Here is a 21,953-nt window from a genome sequence, read left to right as displayed (position 1 = left end):
TCATCTCAAAGGGTCGCCTGCCTCCCGTCCCCACCCCGTGATGACTCCACGCCTCTTACAGTCACCCCCCTGCCTCAGATAACAAGAAGAGCAGACATGGGAGTGCCCCTCCCCCTCCCTGCAGCGTGACGCGCCACCCAGGCCCACGAACACCCCTGCTCCCGACTCATTCAGACGCTGCCTCCCAATTTTTAAATCGCTACAGTAACACACGCTCTCAGCTCAGAGAAGCTGAAAGGAGAAATTACGTGTAATATTCATCTCCCTCCTGGCAAAATAACAAAGGATTTGCTGTCACTGTAGAGACCGTTCATTCTCGTCTGGACGTGAGCCGGACGCTGACACGCTTTATAATCTACACTGTCTGGGAGAAACTCGTCTGCTATCCAACGCTTCGTGTTTTGTTTCTCAGAGAGACGTCGAAACTGAGGGGTGAGCTGAGCAAGAGGCCCAGTTACTTCCTTAGACCGTTTCCTTTCCACCCGGCTGAAGCCCAAAGACACGGAGCAGTTTAGGTGTACAGTGGGCGTTTAATAAGTGCATCTGCTACTAAACTGAACCCTACTGAGCCACCAGTTACAGGTTCTGCTGGACGGAGGCTGATTCTGGAGGTCCCGCCCCACGGTGCAGGGCAGGCCTGGAGGGAAGGCGGAAGAGTGAGCGGGGGGCATAGCTATGCCCAGGCCCCGTCTCAGATCCTGAGCAGGAAGGGAGTCTCAGCGGCCCCGAAGTTACCAGAGGGAGTGCGAAATGGGGAGAGGACCCCAATCCTAGGCACGAGAGCAGAGGAGGGGGCCGCGTGACCACGGGGAGGCTGGCTTGCCTGGATGTCTTCGGAGGGGATGGCTGGACCGCGGTGATGGCCGCAGGCGCGTGGTGCCGGGACACAGGGGCACAGCCCCAGGGGCCGGGGCAGCCTCATGGGACACACCTGCCTCCTGCATTCAGGGAGGGCCCATGACGGCTTCTTCTAGGGTCTCAGGCCAGCCTTAAGCTGACGTGCTGCCCCCCATGCCCGCAGGCAGAGGCCCAGGAAGCGCCCCGCTCCAGGCAAGCTGTGCAACCCTCTCTGGTTTGTTTGTGGCCTCCACTTCCCCCAAAGCGTCACCACCCCAGGTTCCGCTTTAGTCCTTACGGCCTGGTCTACCCAGTGTCAGGACCACCCAGCGCCAACCGTCAAGGTCTGTAACCTGGAGTTGCACTCCTGGCCCTGGTGATTCAGAACCCGGATTACAGGCTCTAAGCAAGACTAGAAAATCCCCTTAGGATCGGGCAGGAACAGTAGGCCCCGTCTTGCCGGCAAGTGCAGAGAACACCAAACTGCTTCTCTTCACCTGCTGGGAAGGGGGCGAGTCCTCTGAAGAACCCCAGCCCAAGGAACCTTGATTTCCCCAAAAGAAACGGCCTGGATCGCAGGCGATCTGTACAAAGTGGGAGAATCAATGACTGGGTGAGGCCGGCATCCGGGCTGGGGAAGGGGGACAGGTCCTGCAAAGGCTCCCAGATCCCTGCTCAGTTTTGGCCCCCAAGCCCGCATCCACGACCCAGACCCACCCGGCCTGCACAGGGGGGCCTGCATCCCCAGAGAATCCAGGTGGCCTCTTGGGAGAATGATGGGGGTTTCCTCGTTACGTAGAGGTCACGCGGACCCGGACCTCCTTTGCACTGAGACGTTTAAAACGTCTATGCTCAACTCAGGCCACCACGGCCTCGGCCCGGCTGGGGCCACCTGACCACACCAGCCCTTCCCTCTGCAGCTGCCCAGCAGACACAGCATCTAAAACGCAGCCAAACGCCACGGCTCCCAGGAGGCCAAGCAAAAAGCAAGACAGGTGGGTGCCCCTTCCGAGGTTTCTAAGAGAGGAAAGGCCAGAGAGGCTGTGTGGTTTCATCAACCCTGGGGCCTGCAGAAAAGACCCCCCAGAAGTTCCCACTTAAATCATCCCCAAAGACCTCCAGTTCTATTTGGCATTAATGAGACAATCATTATATATGGACCCATTGTACCCCATAAGCTAATGATGGCTAGAAGGCCCTGTAACAGCCTTTTAAACTCTTTGAGGATCTAATCAATATCCTAATTTGACAGGTTAGGAAAAATGTGGGCTTAAAAAAAAAGATCCCTGGGCTTCCCTGGTGGCGCAGTGGTTGAGAGTCCGCCTGCCGATGCAGGGGACGCGGGTTCGTGTCCCGGTCTGAGAGGATCCCACATGCCACGGAGCGGCTGGGCCTGTAGGCCATGGCCGCTGAGCCTGCGCGTCCAGAGCCTGTGCTCCGCAACGGGAGAGGCCGCAACGGTGAGAGGCCTGCGTACCGCAAAAAAAAAAAAAAAAATAGATCCCTGTCTGCTGTTGAGGAATTCATACCAGATCTCCAATAACTGGCCTGTATTCTGAGACCCTCTGACATTTCTCGCCCCAAGATAACCGGGGTCCAGGGGGTGGGCAGGGATACTAACTCCGATGAATTGGTTGTGACCCTGAACTGGGTGGCAGGGATCAGATTTAACTAATTTTCAGCAAAGCAACTACAGATGACCTCGAGGCAGGACACCTAATTCCACAGGACGGCCTTGGAAGGTGACCACGTCACACACACGTCAGGCAGTGGGTGTCTGTCCCAAAGTGCAGTCACCACTGTCTGGGGCCGTCAGCTCTCACAAGCCTCCCCTGCCCCTCAGTCCCCCTAGGACAGGAATTCTAAACTGGGGACTCGGGGCAGGCGAGCAGACAACTTCTGGGTGATTCTTAAAGATACGCTGGCCCCAAGAAAGGATAAGAAACGCTCCTCTGGCCGTGAGGGAAAGTGAAATCCCCACGGTTCTTTGTGGCGAGTGACCCAGGAGCCCTGGCAGTGACCCGTCTTCAAGGATGGTCGAACGCTCTGTAAGGGGGATGTCTGGCTCCCAAAGGTGGTAACGCGGGGGGGCTCTTTAAGGTAGTGATGGGGCTCAGGGCCCCGGACAGATCTCACCGACCCCAAATGACATTCCTGGAAAGAGCAGACCCAGCCCCTCTCGCAGAGACAAACCCTTAAAAGTCGCCACTGGATTTAAAGGAAAGCTGAGAAAACAGCTGGGGTGAAGCAGAGTTATGAGTGAAAGGGTTCGAGGGAGCCCAATGCAGCCCCTGAAGGAGTGTGTCCTTCCGGGCCCCAGGGGGGACGTGACGAAACAGAGACGCCATTACTTGGCAAAAGGTTGCCCGATTCAGGGCTCAACGTCCAGGGTGCACATTGCAGTCACCAAAACGATGTCGTATGTCTTCTAATGATTGCAAGACACCTCCTGAGGTGAGTCCATCTGCCCAAGGTCCCCTGGGCCCTTTCTGATGTGAGTCAGGAAGAAGAAGTCCTTTGAGGTGGAGGGAGAGGTAATCAAACCTGGGCCTAGTCAGCCGGTCCAGGCCCCGAGGGTGTGAGGGGGGCAGTCAGGGACCACCTGGATGCTGCATCCGACCAGCAAACGTCACTTCCCGCTCTGGGTACGTAACTAAGAGCAGCGACGTGACACGGGGCGATGGATTCTCATTAAGAGCCTGCACTCTCTTGCTGGGAGCCGTGACGTCTGATTCACGTGTCTCTTAACGTCCTCGCCCCCAGTTAAGCTTCTGTCTGGAAGCGTTTCCTTCCCTGTGACCCCAGGGTTTCTCTTAACCCCGTCACCCGGGAACCATCCATCTCCTTTTTGCCTTTGGAGTCCTGACAGCCTGTCCACAGCTGGAGAGACACCTGCTTGGAGAAGCAGTGTCAACAGATGTGGCCCCGCTGTCCCTTTGGTGGTGGACGGTGAGGGGTGCCGGGCTGTGTTTTCACTATCCTGACATCAAACCAGGCTCATTTGCGGAAAACCAAGCACGTTTCTCCACCCCACCGGCTCCCGGCTCTGCTCCCTGGCTGGGGGCGGGAGATGGAGCCGCACTCCACCAGGCACACACGCCGCCTCTTACCAGGGTACAGCTGCTTGGTGGGTGCGCTGAGTTGGGCATCTTTTGTGACCCTGTAAGCGACATCCGGGCCTTTGGAAGATCGCCGCGCTGCACAAAAGCCTGTGGTCTTGGTTATTCCGTCAGGCAGGTTGTGAAAATCTAGAACCTTCAGGAGATCTGCTGGCTGAGCTGAAAGGACAAAGAGGTGTAGGTTAGCCACGGGCAGGAAGGGAGTGCCTACGGGGCAGGCCCACCCTCTGGTGAGCCCCCGGAGGGTTTTGATGAGCTGGAAACCAACCTTCACCACCTCCCTTCACCCACACCTCAACCTCTGACACTCAGGAGATAGATACCAAGGGATCAGCTCAGAAACCGGGTGCTCTTGGGGGCAGGACACCCCACTTTGTAGAAATGCACACGGCCAGAAATTTTCCCGACCTGGTCCCTGCAAGCAGCCACCCACCAGGAGCAAAGCCTCCCTGATTTTGCACTCACGTTGCTCTGTTTCCCCAAGTGCCGTACAAGCCCCGGGCTCCCGGACACCTCTCCTCATTCGTGTCTCAGAAGACCCACCCCAAACACAAGCTGAAAGGCGGTGTTAGATCCCACAGCTGATGGAAGCAGCTTTATAAAGGCTGGTCCCACGAAACGGGAGTGACTGACAGCTCACGAAATCTGTTATGTAACTGCTGGAGCGCGTGCCCCTCCTGGGTGCCACTGAGAACAGCGGGCATGCCCCTGGCACATTTTATCCCCCATCCTCATCCAATTAAAACGTAATTTCCCCATAACAGTTTACACAAACAGTCAGATTCTATCTGCCCCCAGAAGACCGGCGCATACAGGGCAAGACAGCGCAGAACCAAGAGCAAGAGAGGGGCGGGTCCCTGCATCGCTTCTGGAAAGTTCCTGACCTCCCTCCAGGGCCCCGCAGAGGAGGGAGCAGCCCCTGATGGCAGGGGAGAAGCTGGCATTCTGGTGAGCTCAACCGTCCCCCACAAATGCAAAACATAGCCTCCATGTGCCTGCACATGCCCCAACCACGTCAGAAAGACCCCAGACCTCTAGGCTGTGAGGACCGCAAGCTGGCAATCCACACGCCCTAAACAAAGCCAGTTTCATATGGAAAGTTCAGCTCACGCTGCTACAAGCAAGAGTCCTGGGAGTCCAGGCAGAGAAAGTAAACTTGAACTTGGAGTCAGCGTGACAGGACATCTGTGCAGCTGGGCTTTTGGGGAACCCAGTGGCCAGCACCCGCCTATCCATGTGGGTGTGGGTGGGGCTGCCACACCCCCTCCACTGGAGCATGTGGGCCTCTCTGGCCAACCAGAGCACAGCACCACCCTGTCCCTGGGGCTTGGTCCAGGGCTGGGCATGTGACTGGCCCAGGCCCAGGAAGCTCCAACCTGGCGCTCTTTCCTCTCTGCTCTGCTGCCTTCACTCACGGATGATGACCCTGCAGCTGCAGGTGGCTGTCTTCTGGGGGTTGGGGGAGCGCCTGTCTGAGGATGTGGACAGACAGACTCCCGCCACACAGCTTGGGCTCCTGGATCAAGCCGTGCCTGAAGAAAACTCATCTACACAAACCAACAGGTTGTCATCATGCTTCTGCCAATTCGGGTTAGATGCTGATACTTGCTACTAAAAGTCCACATGCACTGCTGGGTGCAACAGCGGGCTGACACAAGCTCGCCCCTGGGGTCTCCGGGCTCCGTAACCATTCAGTTCCCCGGCCCACTGACCTTCCTCCCCAGAGGGTCATTACATGCCTGGGACTCGCTCAAGAGGAAAGTTCCACCTTTTTAACAAGGGTGATAGCTTTGGAGGTGAGAAAGGACCACGAGGGCTGCTTTCCCCTTGGCCGGGTTCTGAGCAATCCTGCAGCCAAGCTGCTGCACGTGGAACCCAGCACAGCCGTCGGGGGTGGGTGGCCATGCAGCCCCGCTGCGTGTCCAGGTAAGTCCTTAGCAAGAGAATCACCCAGATGGAAGCCTGGAAGGGGAGCAGGTGCCGGGTGGGGCATTTAGGGCAGGCATGGTGGACGGTGCCAGAGGAAGGGGGGGACGGTGCCCTGTAGGCCATTCCCACCATGAGGAGCTGGGCATGAGGGGAGGACGGCAGGTTGGGCCAGGCTCTGAGGGGGACCAGGGTGGAAGCGAATTGAAGCTGCTCTCCATCACTAAACACACACCAATCCCCCGGCCCCGCCCACAGTTCCCTGCAAGGCGCCGTAATGCCCAGATTCCAGGGTTCTGAGGTCCCCTGTTCCAGCGGTGTCATTTCTACAACTCGGCTTTGCTGCACACCTCTGTCACTTTAATCAAGGGACCAGAAACCTGGGGGATGAGGATTTCCCACCTCTGCAGAGGGAGGGGCACGGTAGGGACCCAGGACACCCTTGGTCCAGGCTGGCGTCCACCACGAATAGAGTTGCTGCTTCTCAGGGCCTCTCTGATTCTCCTGGGGGGCTTCAAGCTCCTGCCCAGAGCCCTCCCCCCACACAGGGGGGTCAGCCCCTTGCGCGTGGGTGGCACCTCCGAAGCGCTTGGCACCAGTGACCCCTCCCACCCCGCGCCCCCGCCCCCCCACCAGAAGCTTGTCCACTCGACATCAGAAGCAGAGCCAGACGCAGGTGCCTGGCACAGCCCAGGGCCTCGACTTGGCCTATGGGGAGAGATGGCCGTGCCAGCCGCTGGCTCACCTGCCCCGTGACACAGCCAAGCTCTGGCTCATCTCTGAGATGGTCGGCTCCAAGGTCGGCTGTGGCCAGGAGAGGCATCAAAGATCCGGGCTGGGCGTCTGGGACTCACATCCCAACAGACGTGATGCTCTTCCCAGATGCGCCGGCTTGCGGACCTGCCTCTTCCATGGCCAGCAGAGAGAGCTGTTTCCCAGAAGCTCTCCAGGCCATGTTTATGGACCTCTGTTGCAACAAGCTGAAAAGGCCGCCGACATTTCCAGGCCCAATGCCACCCCTTCTGCTTGTGCCAGAGCTAAAAAAGTATTTTTTTTATTTTATAAAAAGTGTGGTAACGGCTTCCATGGTCTCTCCTCGCTGGGGACGCCAGAGGCCCCCTCTCTGAACTGGGAGCCTTGGTTCCTCTATCAGCGCAAGAATTCCGCTGGGAGACAGCACCAGCTTTGGGGACAAGTGGGCGGGGGCTTGAGCCCTGCATCACCCCCCAGGGAGAACATCTCAGGGCCACTTCCTCTGGGAAACAGCCCAGCACAGTTCCTGAGACACCAGAGCCTTCTCCTGGCTCCTCCCTCCGAGCAGAGAACGTCCCGGGGCTCCCTGGGGAATCACCGTGGTCCACTGGTTCAGGGAAGACAGAAAAGGAACTGACCGTGCAGCCCGTGCACCCTACCGGGGGCCCCTCCCCACCTGAGAACCACAGGTGACGTGAGCAAGGCAGCTCCAAGGGCTTCGTGGAAACAGAGCCTGGTGGCTTCCACGTAAACCTGGTCGTGACGGGGATCGCCCCCGCGCTGGGAGGCCCCAGGAGCGGCGGGCGCCAGGCCTGGGCTCACTCAGGCTGTTCCAGTGTCTTCCTGTTCCGCGGAGCCTGGGCGGCTGAAAACTACATTTCCCAGACTCCTCTGCGGGGAGGGCTCGGGATGAAAATTATGTTCCACACTCAGAGGGGAGCTGGAACGGGAGAGAAAGAAACCCTCTTCTTGCAGGGTCTGGGACCAGGTCACGGGGTCCATTGACATTTGCAGACTTCTTGAAGTCTGGGTGCCCTCCCGCTCTGGTGGTGTGACCATAAGTGGGGGGGGGGGTCTGGTGACCCCACCACTCCTGCTCTGCCAGTGGCTGTGTAAGCCCCCGATTCCTGCACTGTCTCCTTCCCCTACAGTAGCCTGCTGCTCCCTTTCTGCTTGTGCACTGAACCTGCCTGAGACCGCGTAGATGTAACCAGGTATTACACCCCCAGACCCATAAAGGAATGGACGCCGGAGAGGTCAGTTTTAAGGCAGAAAGGGGGCAGCTGAGAAAGGATTTGGAAACGTAGAGTTGAGTTCCAGTTGCCCTATGCCAGAAGGGCAGCATGAAGGCCCTGAAAAGCAATGGCACAAAGGAGGGGCTCAAATATAGAAGTGTACGCTGTACACCTGAAACTAACACAGCATTGTAAAACAACTAGACTTCAATAAAGATATATATATAGAAGTGCAGGACTGATGGATGGATGGACAGATGGATGGATAGACAAACAGATGGATAGACGGACGGATGGATGGATGGATGGAAAAATGGATGGACAGATGGATGGATGGATGGACGGGTGAATGGACGGGTGGATCGATGGATGGATGGACGGGTGAATGGACAGATGGATAGACGGATGGATGGATGAAAGGAAAGATGGACGGATGGATGGACAGACAGATGGATAGACAGATGGACGGACGGAAGGAAGGATGGATAGATGGATGGATGGAAAGATGGATGGATAGATGGACAGATAGATGGAAAGACGGACAGATGGACAGGTGGATGGATGGATAGATGGATGGATGGAAAGATGGATGGACAGATGGACAGACAGATGGAAAGACGGACAGATGGACAGATGGATGGACGGATGGATAGATAGATGGATGGATGGATGGATGGATGGATGGATGGATGGGCAGATGGATGGAAGGACGGATGAACAAGCAATACACATATGAATGGTGCAGATCAGGAGGTAGATGTCCCAGACACAAATTTTACAACTGGCCTGCTAAGCAGTCAAACATTTCAACTGCCAATGGCAGCGTCTCCACCAACCACACAAAGATGACCTCTCTGCCTCCCCCAAAAGGCACTTCCACAATCATCCCTACAAGTCAGCTGCCCTGTGCTCCTCTGGACACAGCATAACGGAATAAGGGAGCTCCATGTCACCCAGGGTCCTGCCGGCCCTCAGTTCACAGCTGCAGGACACGAGATGCCAAAGCAGCCGTGCAGAATGACTGCAGCACGCTGCACGCCCAGGACACCCATGACCTGGACCACCAGTGGGTCACTCCGGCCGGGCATGTGGAACCAGCGATGGCAGGACCAAAACCACACTGGTGAGGCTGGAGGACACGGCACACACCCCCGCCGAGAAGAGTCAAGCTCCAGTGGCCAGCTGGCTGGTGATACAGCCGGGGACGCATCACTGCGCCTGCCCAACGCTCCGCTCCCCTGCCCAGAACTAGCGGAGCTGCCGGGGGGTTGGTGAGGGCATCCAGCACCTAGGAGAGCAGACGGAATCAGGTGACTGCTTTTAGCAGGAATTTAAATTGGTTTCTGGCAGTCAGCTGGCTTCTGGACACCCCTCCACTGTGCTCAGAGCAAGGAAGGGGCCACTGAGGCCAGGGCGCCAGCCTGCCCAGGCTTGAGGGTCCATCTCAGGCTCAGCAGCTCCTCTTTTGCGACGGGAGCCCCTCATAGAAGAATGTTTCTCTGCCAACAATGCCAAGTCACAGCCCGCTTTCAGGAACGGGCAGAGGAGGGAAAGTAGGGAGAGGACTTAGGGTCACCACCCTGAGCTACAAAGGATGCGCCCTCAGAGTGGTATCAGAATGTTCCAGCCGGGCGCTGCCGACCAATGCCACCTGTCTTCTGCCAGTCCCAGGGCACAAGAACACCCGGGGTTGGGGGCTCCTCACCAAGTGCTGACATCAGCACCTCATCCCCCCCAGCCTTCCTCAGCCCTCAGAGCTTGATGTGGGAGGTGGGGTTCAGAACAAAAGTGACTCAGCCAGAAAGACCCACCTGAGCCCAGAGGCCCAGGGAGAGGGAGCCATTTCCATGGTTTAATGATTCACCAAATTTAATGTCCCCAGGTGTCAGCGGGGACACCAGTGCGGATGGAGCTTAGTCACCAGCCATGCAGAAGCTGCTGCACACACCGGGCACTCAGCCATGTTTGTTGAATGACTAAGTGAGCAAACCCACAGCTCTTACATATGACAGGCAGAGAGGGGGGACGTGACAACTTGAACACTGCCGCTACCTCACCTTGGTGCGCTGTCACCGTATCACGTTGGACTTAACTCTCGGAGTGACACTGAGCTGCAAACAGGGGACACACTACCGTTCCACGTGCTGGGAAGGAGCTGGGCCGAAGTCCTGAGAGTCAGGCCTCCTGAACGAGGCTTGCCAGGGTCTGCACTGGCTCGAACTCCACTCCTGTTTCTGCTTTTCCCCCAATAAGCTATGAATATTCTTCAGCACATGCTGTCGGTAAAGACTGCCTTTGAAGCCCATGCCAGACAGTGTATTCGGTCACCATCCCCCTCCATCCTAGAGGCTCAGGCAGGAGTCTGTGACGTATCAGAACTGCTTGCGGTGCGCCTTGAGATTCCACCAGGTAACCCATGACCGAGTCCCACGCGGAGGCAACCTCGTCCTCAGCCCCCCGTGTCCCACTCACCGTCTGCACAGCCCCCATCCCATACCTGCCTTCGCTGGTCTGGGAAGGCCACGGCCCTGGTGACGCATGCACAGGACACTCCAGACCCCGGCTCCCAGGCAGCGCTGCTGGGTAGAGTGAAGCCAGCTTGAGTCCCCGGCACCCCAGGGGGCATGATGCTGATCTGGCCTCTCCGGCCAGGGGCGGGGGTGAAGGGGCTTTTGCTCACTCCAAGGTCAACGCCATCCCGTCTTCAAAATTCTCTGAACTGTCTAATTTCAGAGCTAGAAGGGGTCATAAATAACACCCAGGCTGATGACCTTTCTTCTGAAAGAGGAGCTATGTGGAGAAGGGTTGTGGCCATCTCGAGTTCACACAGCAGGCGGGTACAGAGCTGCCCGCAGCTTCTGATCCACCCCAGTCCTGAACTCCCTTCCACGCGGCACCAGCAGATGAAAGACGGAGCTGGTGACGGGCCCTGAAACCGCAGCCCCACTGCCCTTGCCGCCCTTGCCGCCCTGGTGTGTCTGTCATTCCCTAAGTATAAAGACATCTAATTCCCTGCGTGAGGTGGGTCTGCCTTCCTGGGCTGCGAGCCTCAGGAGGGCGGGGGCCCGGCCTGGCGTGTCCCTGCTGAAGCCCTGTCACCCGGCCGGCTCTCACGGTACCTGCCACCGAAGGCAGCATCTGTTCTGCATTTGCGGGGCGCCCAGCAGGCTCACCCGCGAAACACACCTGCCCTTCCCGCTGTCCCTGCTAGATCCCATCGTACGCTTCCCGGAAGCAAAAAAGAGTCATGGCTCTTACAGGACCGAGGGACGGCCAGTGAGTGGGGTGGGGAGAGCCGAAGGCCCCTCACCCCGGGCCAGGGCCCCTCCCCACCAGCCCTCCCCGCGGGGCCCCAGCACAAAGCACGTGGCCCTGTCGGGAAGGTCAGCCCAGCAGGTTGGAAAACAAACAGGCTGCCTTGGAGGCTCCGAACGAAATTCTTCTTCAATGACCCCACTGCGGGAACGAAGCGAAGGGGAGGGCCGGGGGCAGGTGAGGCAGGACACTGGGTGGCCATCCCCTGCCGGACCTTCCCCGGCTGCCACTCACCCAGGGGTGTCACAGGGGCAGAGACCTGAGCCCAGCGCAGGGGAACTCGGGCTGTGGCCACAGGTTGACAGGCTCCTGCGCTGACAAAGACCACGGCCCTCAGCTCTCCTGGGCGGGTCCCCTAGAACCTCCCTCTCCTCCACCCGGCCTCGAGGGCGCTCAGCCCTCTGACCCCAGCCCTTCCCAGGGGCCCACACTCCTCACCCAGGCCACACGTTACACGGTGCCCATGAGCGGCATCCCGGGGGGTGCAGTGCCCAGCGCCCGCCCTGCTCAGGCGGGGGGCCGCCTGAGGGCCTCTGAGGCTCGGCAGAGCAGAGAGTGGGGATTGGAGGGCGGAAGGGCCAGGCTCGAGCCCAGCTCTGCCCGCCCTGTGCCAGGGTGCCCAGCGGGAACGGACGTGAGGGGCCTGCCCGCCAGGCAGGGGAGCCCCTCCATCCCCTGCTTAAACCCCGCCTGCCTCACACCAGCTCTGACCTCCTGTCCATCTCTGTCGCTTCCTGGGGACACGGCCGCCAATGAGCCCAGCTCAGGCCCACGGGGGCCGGTGACAGTGCGCTTGCCCCTTGCCTCTGGTCCATTTTGAGGACCCACCAGCAGGGCTTCTGGGAGGATTTTTACCGAAGGAGACAGCGCCATTGTGTGTCATCATCCCTGCAGACCCGCCTGACTTGGCCTCCCCCGCGCCCCCAGGGGTGACACAGAACACCCGGGTTAGGGTGCAGTGGACGTGACGCTGACCCAACCCCCTTGTGGGCCACGTGGCCCTGGTGACAGGGAGGGGTCACTTGGCAAGGAGGCAGCACCAGGACAATGGCTGCAGGGGTCTGCGGCAGGGCTGACGGGCGGTGGCACCCAGCCTGGGGGAGGGGCAGGTGGGTCCTGAGCTCTCTGCTCCCTTAGTCATCAAGACAGCTCACCAAGTAGGCACCTGCCTCTACAGATGAGGAATCTCAGGCTGGGAGACGTCAGGTGAGTCATCCCAGGTCCTACTGGGATGCAAACAGCTGTCTGGCGGCAAAGTCTCCCGTCTCCCCCGACACTTCGGGGAGGAGAGAGGGCAGGTGCTCCCGTGACACCTCCAGAGAAACCACTGCCGAGCTCACTCTCCTTCCAGGGAGGGAACAGCAGACAGCACGGCAGCAGTGACGGGGTGGAGCAAGGTCGCTCCAAGGCAGCGAGAACCTGCTCCTTCTAGAGGTTCAGGACCCTGGGAACGCCCGGGATGGAGAGAAGATCCTCAACCTCCCCCGTCAAGGGATGGCGGAGGAGCTCAAAACCCCCGGCTAAGAGAAGAAGGACAGGTCAGAGGATGCCTCTCCTGTTTTACTTTCTACCTCATCAAAATACTGGTCGGAACATCAACTGAGAAAGCATCTCAGAGACACAGTCCTCTCCTTTGTCTCTTCAAAGTACCACATGGGATGCTCAGTAAACCCTCACTGAAAGATGGACACATGGGCGCAGGGATGAAGTGAATGGAAGGATGGAGGATGGATGGAGGGAAGGATGGATGGGTGGATGGAAGGATGGAGGATGGATGGATGGAAGGATGGATGGAAAGATGGAAGGATGGAAGGATGGAAGGATGGAAGGATGGATGATGGATGATGGATGGATGGATGGACGGACAGATGGAAGAAAGGATAGAAGGACAGATGATTAATGGAAAGATGACAAAAAGGAAGGACGGATGAAGCATGACTTCACAGATGACTGAGCAGACGGATGGATGCAAGGATAAATGGATGGATGAGTGAGTGAATGAAGGAAGGAATGCCGTCATCTTGAAGATTCAGTTGATAAACTTTCACTTCTCAAAGATTTTAGCTACCAGCCATTCACCTGGCCACTCCCTGCCCTAGTGGCCTCACTCTCCCTCTGGGCCAGAGGTGAAGTCCCGTGTGATGTGGGTGTCTTATTCCGTGGCAACCTCCTCCCCGAGCAGAGGAAAAGGCTGCACCCTGGCTCAGCACCCTTGAGAAGGGCCTGCCTGGGGGTAACGTGTGGTATGTGCTCAGGGCTCTAGGTCCTCCAGGGAGTGAGGCAGTGCAGAACGGACCACAGAGAGGACTTGCCACCCAGCCCCCATCACCAGCAGGGGCCTGGCGTAAGGTGGCAGACCTGGCAATTGGAGCACGTTGTTGATCACCCAGCTCCTGGCCCTCTCCCAGCTCCACGGCTCTCCTCTCCTGGCCAGAAACTCAAGAGCTCTGAGAAGCTTTTGACAGGTGGTTGGGAGACCTTATGGTGAAATGTCAGCTGGCGAGGGCATCGCCCTGCTTATAAACACAATGTTACCAGGGGGCGGCCACGGTGGGGAGGCAACTCCCCCATCCCCGCGTTCAGAGATGGGACGCGTCTGAAACTTGCTTCCCCCGGGGTGTGATGGCCGCCTTCCACTTCTCGTGGAGGCTGACCCGAGTGTCTGGACACCTGGCACCTCCACATCATCCCACACTAAGCCCAGATGCTGGCGGTGCCTCTGCAGATTTCTAAAGGATGCAGGTGCCACCACCCAGCCTGAGGGCACCCACAGTCCAGCCTGGCCACCCTCAGCATACAAGCGGCTACTCAGAAGTCAGTCATGTCGCCCACAAGGACTCACTCGAGCACCAGGTGACCTGCAGAGCCCTCGGGAAGGAGTCCTGCAGCAGGAGGAGAGAGGAAGACGGGGCTGCCGGGAGCTGGCAGGGGCCTCTCGGCTAGTCTGCGGCCACGCGAGGAATGTTCCAGGCTCAGATGCTCCCTCACCCAGCAGGGCAGCATGGGGACATCCAGGCAGGATGGAGCCGGGCCACACAGAGCAGGCTCGTTCCCACCGTCCTGACGGCTGCGGGCGCTGCAACCAGACTTAGACCCCACTGCGAACTGGGAGGAAACGTCACAGCCGCGGGGCAGGAGCCCTGAGAAGTACGGGCATGCCCAGCTTCTCCCTGCGTTTACTCCGCACCTCTTCCTCTCGTCGGTCATCCCTGCTTTTCACCTGCCTTTATAAAAACGTGTAAGCATATACGTTCCTCTCCCCTGTCAACCCTCAAAGGTTATGAACAGAACAGACACGGCCACGGACATCAATCCTGCATCTGACTGCCAACGATGGTGAAGGCAGAGAGGGCCGGCGCTGCCAGCAGGGGCTGGTCCAGGAGCGGAGCCCACAGGCGTGATGCAGAAGCAGATGATTAATCTCAGCTTCCTCAGAGGTAATTTATCTCCTTGTTCTGGAGGAAAGGGGTGCAGATGGCGCCCAGCGCCAGATTCCACACGCTGGGGTTGGCCGGGTTTGCTCGGGCAGGCTCTGCACAGCCCCACCTGCTTCCAGGAGGCCCAGAGGGAGGGCTGGCTGCCATCGGGCCAGCTGGGGTCACACTGGCAGAGGCCCCTCTGCATCCAGGGCCTCGCCCGGGCGGGGCACCCGGGGAGCCGTGCTAAGGAGGGACACGGGTACGGGCCAATTACAGAACCGCACCAGCTGTGGACCAGACCACCCCACCCCAGACAGCATCTTGAAAGGGACCAGCAGGACCTGTCCCTGAGGCTGGCCTGAGCTGCCACGTGGGCTTCATTCACTCAGCGATGCTCTATGAGCACCTGCGCTTTGGCATGTGGGGAAGGTCCAGGCCGTTTCTGGACTCACCCTCCCGTCACTGCAGAGGCCAGGCCGGGTCCTGGCTGTGCTGACCTGTGCATTTGCTGCCAGTGGGTCCCCAGGAGGAGACTGGGCTTCCTGCACGTGTTAGTGGAGTCCTCAGGACCCGGGACTAGAGGCAGTGACACCCACGATGGAACAAGTGCTAGCACACCCCAACCAACAGCGGCTCCATCACCCCCCACCCCCAGGCCTCCTGCCTCTCTTGGGAAGCCGTGAAAGGCCACTGGAATTAACAGCACCAGAAACGCTGGATCTCCAGACTCCTTCCCTCCCTCGAGAGTTACAATGACAAGTCAAAGTGGTGGCCACAGGAGACCCCTTTGCTTCATGAAGACCCAGGAGAACAAGAGGCCACCGTACACCGGGGCGGGCCTCTGCCTCCTCCGTGTCACCCCAGCTCCCCACCACAGTCTGCCCTGGACGGCAGCAGGTGTTCCTGCAGCCCTGCCACTTCCCCACCTGTGAGCTCCCTGAGAGAAGCGACAGTGGTATCCTTCATCACAGCGGAGGAGAGAACTCAGCCTGGGGCAGACACTCAGCATACTGAATGAAGGAACGCCCAACCAACCGGCCATTATGAAACCAACCAACGTCCAAAGGTGCCTTCTGGGGACCCAAGATAAACGCCAGTGGGAGAGAAACCTTTTGGGCGGGGTGGCAATTATGCAGCATTCCAATTAGGCTGTACACATAGATGGACCTGGTATCCCCCCTTTGGGGGGAAATCCTGCACAAAGGCCTGTATTCATGCAAGGACATCCAAGGTGGTGTCGTCTGTCATAGAACTGGAAACAAGGTAACTGCCCATCGGTCAGGAGGCTCATCTGTGAAATACTCTGCAGAGGCCGCAGGAGGGGGGTGATCTAGATGGCCCGACACAGAGAGACAGCCGAGACGTGTCATTACGGGAAAAGAGCGCGTCACCGAACACTCCCAGAGCACCACATCCCTCGGATGTTAAAATAAGAGGCGTCTGTTGTAACCTGAAAACACACCAGGTAAATGCACACACGAAAATGCCCAGAACGGTACCAGCCAAACAGTGAAGGGCGTACACCTGGGAAGGGGCTGAGAACGGGTAGAACGGGGAATGGGAGGGTCCTCTCTGTGTGCCTCTCCTCCCGAAAAATGTTGTAAGTCTACATCCACCTAAAATGTGCACCATTCTATTAACAACAACAAAAAAAAAACGCTGAAGCATATGTTTTAAGTGTGGCAGTTTAAAAATGGCCACAAAGTCTTTAGCACAAGTGCCCGTGAAGAGGTGGTATCTGTGCCGCCCCCCTTTAACGAAGGTGGGCTCCGTGACTATGGGACCCACAGGATGTGGTGGAAGTGATGCGTGCTTGCGTATGGATCTAGGCTTTAAGAAACTGACACTCTCTACTTCCTGTGTCTGGAATACTCTTCTTTAGAACCAGACACCATGCTGTGAGGAAGCCCAAGCAGCCCCTTGGAGGCTCCCATAGGAAGAGAAACCCAGGCCCCCAGCCAACAGCCCCAGCCAAGCTCCCAGCCAACAACCAGGGCCGACTCGCCAGCCGTGTGGGAAAATCATCTTAGAAATGGACCATCCGGCCCCAGCCCAGCCCCTCTACCTGACGTCATGGGAGCAGACAAACCGTCTCTGCCAGGTTCTGCCCCAGGTGCAGACTCACAAGCAAACTAAGATTGCTTTCGACTTTAGACACTACATTTTGGGGTGGCTGTTATGCAGGAACAGGGAACCACAACAATGGCAAGCAACAAAGAAGAGGAGATACTTGTAACAGAAATACAATTTATGTATGTATGAAACTCCTGTGGCTAAAAAAAAGACGGGGCAAACAGATAAATCATATTCAATGTCACTAGAAGTCAAATAAATCTAAATCAATCAAGACTCCTCTGTCTCCCGTCCAACTAGCCAGGGGGTGGGGAGAGGAACATGGGAGACTTTTCGAGGTAAGGGAAATGTTCTGTATCCCGACTACGGTGGTGGCTACCGGACTATACATTTGTCAAAACTTACGTCCTTCTTTTCACCCGCCGGCCACTGGCGACCACCAATTTTTTTCTGTTTCTATAGTTTTGCCTTTCTCCAGTGTCATATAAATAGTATCACGTCCTATACAGTCTTCTGTGCCTGCTTCTTTGACTTGACATAATGCTTCTGTATCCGTATTGTTTCATGCATTCATTTTTCTTACAGCCCAGTAGTATTCCACTGTATGGATGTGTCACAATTTGTTTATCCATCTACCAGTGGATGGACACATGGGTAATCCCCAGTTTGGGGTGATAAATGGCATATGAACATTCACATACATGTCTTTGTATGGACATATGTTTTCACTTCTCTTGGGTAAATACCTAGGAGTGGAATTGCTGGGTCCCTCTGGCAGGTGTACCACCAACTTTATAAAAACCTGCTAGAGGGCTTCCCTGGTGGCGCAGTGGTTGAGAGTCCGCCTGCCGATGCAGGGGACACGGGTTCGTGCCCAGGGCCGGGTAGATCCCACATGCCGCGCAGCGGCTGGGCCCGTGAGCCGCGGCCACTGAGCCTGCGTGTCCGGAGCCTGTGCTCCACAATGGGAGAGGCCACAACAGTGAGAGGCCCGCGTACTGCAAAAAAAAAAAAAAAAAAAAAACCTGCCAGACTGTTTCCCAAAGGGGCTGTACCAGTTTGTATTCCCACCAATAATGTATGAAAGTTTCTAAAATCACATAGCATGAGTCCCCCAGTATTCGTCTTTTTCAAAACTGTTTTGGTTATTTTAGGTCCTTTGCATTTCCATATAAATTTCAGAATCATCTTGTCAATATCCATTTTAAAAATGCTTGCTGGGATTTTAATTGGCATTACACTGACTCTGTGGATCAATTTCAGGGGAAAATGATACCTTGACAATATTAAGTGTTTTTGTCCATAAGAACGGTATATCTACCCAATGCTTCAGATCTCGTTTAGTATCTCTAAGTGGTGTTTTATAATTTTCAGGTATTTTATCATATATATCTCTAAGTATTTCATATTTTTGATGCCACTGTTTAAGTTTCTATTTCTAAGTGTTCGTTTCTACTATCTAGACACAGGACTGCTTTGGGTATACTGATTTTGATTCCTGTGACCATGCTAAACTTACTCATTAACCGTAGAGGCTTTTGAGTAAATTCCTTAGAATTTTTAACACAGACAATCATGTGGTCTTCAAATAAAGACAGTTTTAGTTCTTCCTTTACAATCTACATGCCTTTTATTTCCTTTTCTTGCCTTATTGCACTGGCTAGGATTGCCATATAATATTGAATAGGTGTGCTGAGAGCAGACATCCTTGCTTCTTTCCTGATCTTAGTGGGGAAAGCATTCAGTATGTGGATTTTACATGAATATCCTTTATCAGATGGAAGAAGCTCCCTTTTACTCCCCATTTACACAGACCTACTCATCATATTTTTCATTTAAAACTATTACAAAGGAGTATGTACTCCCAGTTTTGTAAAAGCGGGTGTAGAAAAAATACTGGAAAATAAATACATCAAAATGTTCAATTAGTAATTTATTTGGCTGCACTTAACAGAAACCACCATGGCGTCAGCATCATGAGCACCACGGTTTAAACAAGTAAGGGATGATGAGGATGGATTTTTATCTTAATTCTATGATGGACGTGTATTGGTATAACAAATTAATGGCATCCTAAACGCCAATCGATGTCCAGCAGGAAATGGCATTAGATGATTAAATAACTGTCCTCTCTCCATGTCTACCTAAAAATGCAAGATAGTCACAGATCTCTTGTTCTTTGCCTTGATAATGGACAACGTCTGGTCTTTATAAGACAGAACCGCGTTTGCACTTCTCTGGACTGTCTATGCTTCCCAGAGTCTGACATTTGAAGTGGGCCACCCCACACCAGGAGTCCTCACAGGGCCCCCTTCATCAGGCCTGGCCAGCTCGCCCCTGCCCTTTTGCACTAACGTGTGGACAAGAGGCAAGCGCGTCTGTTGGGCTCCTTCACTCTCCTTCACTGGCATCAGCTGGGCTTTGCCTTGAAATTCTCATTGGAAAAGCCAGCTTTGGAAATAGAAGATGGTCTAACACCTATTAAATGTAGCAATATTTCCTGCTCCAGATTGAAGGCACTGTCTGGACCATCAATGCCTTCACACACTCATCCAAATGTGCGGTTCCTCACACAGCCCCAGACAGAGCTGCTTTCAGAGCACACGCTGCAGAACCATCCTGGTGTCTAGGCGGTTCTATGTATTCAGCGCTGAAATGACTTTATTCAATTACGCGATTCAAGGAAAAGAACATTGCACTGGGTCACTCTGACCTTTAGAGAAATATGTCACAGTGCTTCCCCCGGGACCAGAAGGCATCTTTCAATCACTAGAGCTACGAAAGCCTTCAAAACACTCTAACTAGGCCTCAAAACCAGCCACGTGGACACAAAATGAACTGCGCATGGACTCCATCAACTCCCCTGGGAGGCACCACATACAGGGAGCGGGACCGAGCCCTGACTTCCACAGTCACTACCCACGAGTCCGTACCACCAGTCCCGGCTGAATTTCCTGGGCCCCACACTCAGTGGGGTGACGAAGCCAGATCTCAGGGTCCCCCCCTCCCCTCCACCGGGTGGACAGCTGCAGGCTCTCCAGGAGTCACGGTCACCGTCTCAGAGAGCTCCATCCACCTTCCGGAAGTGGGTGAAGGGCACGAGTGCTGAGCTACACGGAGCCCGTTTCCACTCCTGGAAGATCCACGGACAGGAACACATCCTCTGCCCCAGACCAGGTGAGGAGACGCTGCCCTTTCCTCCACACCTGCCCCACCCCAGCCCAGGCCAGCCCAATCTTGCACCCATCTCTGTAGCACCCCCAGATGCGAGCCCCACCCTAGCCCACTCTTCCCTCGTCCTCCGGTGTAGACGCCAAGCACACTCATTCGATGTGACCTCCTTGGTGGGGAGAAGATCCTACCAAGCTGGACCCCGATATCACTGTTCACTCAACCAGCCACAGCAGGCACTCAGCAGATGCACAGAGGGCCCAAGAGAGGGAGAGAAGGGGAGGGGAGACAATTAGCATCTACTGACTATCTAGTAGGTTCTAGAAGATGCCCTTAGGTTTTCTGACTACATGAGAGGAGGTGCCTAAAGCCAAGCACGTACGTGACTTACAACTGTTATTAGTCAACGACCCCGGAGAGCAGGAAGTGCCACTCCATTCTCCAGACGAGGAACCGTAGTGCCTGGAGGCCCAAGCGACCTGGATGAGCCGCAGGCCCAGCAACGGTCACACCAGGCCCCAGGCATTAAACGACAGCTTCCTGCTGCTTCCCAGGAGGAGAAACGGGGGACTGACTGGCTTACGTGGGGGTGGGTAACCCCAGTTCTATCACATGGGGTCCACCTGGGTTCAGCACCTGAGGATTGACAGTGCTCAGGGCACAGGAGCTGGGGCAGTAACTGCCCACCCTTGGCTGGAATGTCATTCTGCAATAAAAGGGCTTTACAACATTCTTGTGCTCAGATGCAGTGAGTCAATGTCTAGGAATCCCCCCTAAGGAAATAATCAGAGAGGATTCACCAGAAGTTGTTCATCCAAGTGTTATTTATAACACAAACAACAAACGACCCAAATCCAACATGAGAGGCACAGTTAAGTGAACTCCAAGGCAAGCCTCTGATGGAATGTCAGAAGCCATGAAGATACTTACAAAGAGTCTGTAATGAATGACACGGGAAGCGTCCACGAGGAAGGCACACGCAACACTGTTTCTATACATGAGCTCAGCCATGAAAAGGGGAAAATGTGAGGAAAGTCTGTGTCCCCCCCCAAAATCCAGAGAGTGAAATCCTGACCTCCAAAGACGACGGCTCCAGAGAACTCCCGTGCCCCTTCCACCATGGGAGGACACAGCGAGGAGGCACCAGCTATGAACCAGGAAGAGGGTCCTCCCCCCGACCATGCTGGCATCTTGATCTTGGACTTCCCACCCTCCAGAACTATGAGAAATAAATTTCTGTTGTTCATAAGCCACCCAGGTTGTGGTACTTTATTATAGCAGCCCAAACAGACTAAGAAAGGAAAGAAAAAGGCATTTTTATAGTTTCCTATTTCCCAAATTTGCTAATAAGTGTGCTTTATTTTTATAGTCAAGAAAAGTTAACAGAGGTGTTTTGGAGAATTAGTAGAATCTCTGAATGGACAACCAAATATCCTGAAACGTGAACACTCCACCTCCGGGTTCCCAGGACGGAGTTTATCTTACGTTACTGCCAACTGGAAGGCTTCCCGTGCTGCTCTCCACCTGTCCACGCCCCACCTCTGCTGAGAGCTCCAGGTCACCTCCCACATCCCCAGCTGCTCCAGAGCCACAGGCTTCCCTTCTCTCCTAAACTCCTAAAAAGCTGCCAGCACCTCACTGCTAGCCTGACTGCACTGCCCTCTGCTGCTGCAACTGTACTTATCCTGTCTCTGAGTTCAGGCCAACAAACGTGAGGAGAATCTCGTGGTGCCTGGTACTACGCTCGGCACTGCAGAAGCTGAAGGGAGTCAGCCATTCCTGGCCCTCAAGGAGCCCTAGGTGGAGGGTGGGAGTCTGGGGTGGGCATATACACCCTGATGCAAAAAGGAAAAGTGGTTTGGTGGAGGGGGCAACCCAGAAGTGTGATGGAAGAATGGACGGATCAGTGGGTGGGCAGATTTGATCTGGATCAGTGGGTGGGTTTAAGGTCTGGGTCATGGGTGGGTGGGTGAATGGATGGATGGATCAGTGAATGGATGCTTGGTTGGATGGATGGATGGATGGATGGGTGGATGGATGGGTGGATGGATAGATGGATGGGTGGATGGATGGGTGGATGCATGGATGGGTGGATGGGTGGATGG

General features: G+C 55.8%; 1 protein-coding gene across 3 annotated transcripts in view; it reads right to left on the bottom strand.

Moving 5' to 3' along the window:
• Positions 1-21,953, bottom strand: part of COL5A1 (collagen type V alpha 1 chain) — a 154,090-nt gene that overhangs the window by 110,085 nt on the left and 22,052 nt on the right. For all 3 annotated transcript variants that reach the window (XM_027104392.1, XM_027104393.1, XM_027104394.1), the window contains exon 2: positions 3,948-4,115. In XM_027104392.1, coding sequence (XP_026960193.1) covers positions 3,948-4,115 — 168 coding nt within the window. The remainder of the gene's footprint in view (positions 1-3,947; positions 4,116-21,953) is intronic.

The sequence above is a fragment of the Aethalodelphis obliquidens genome, unplaced genomic scaffold, assembly GCF_003676395.1.
Source record: "Aethalodelphis obliquidens isolate GAN/ISIS:26980383/991018 unplaced genomic scaffold, ASM367639v1 scaffold7, whole genome shotgun sequence".
In the NCBI taxonomy this organism is placed as follows: domain Eukaryota; kingdom Metazoa; phylum Chordata; class Mammalia; order Artiodactyla; family Delphinidae; genus Aethalodelphis; species Aethalodelphis obliquidens.
This window is presented reverse-complemented; position numbering and strand designations above follow the sequence as displayed.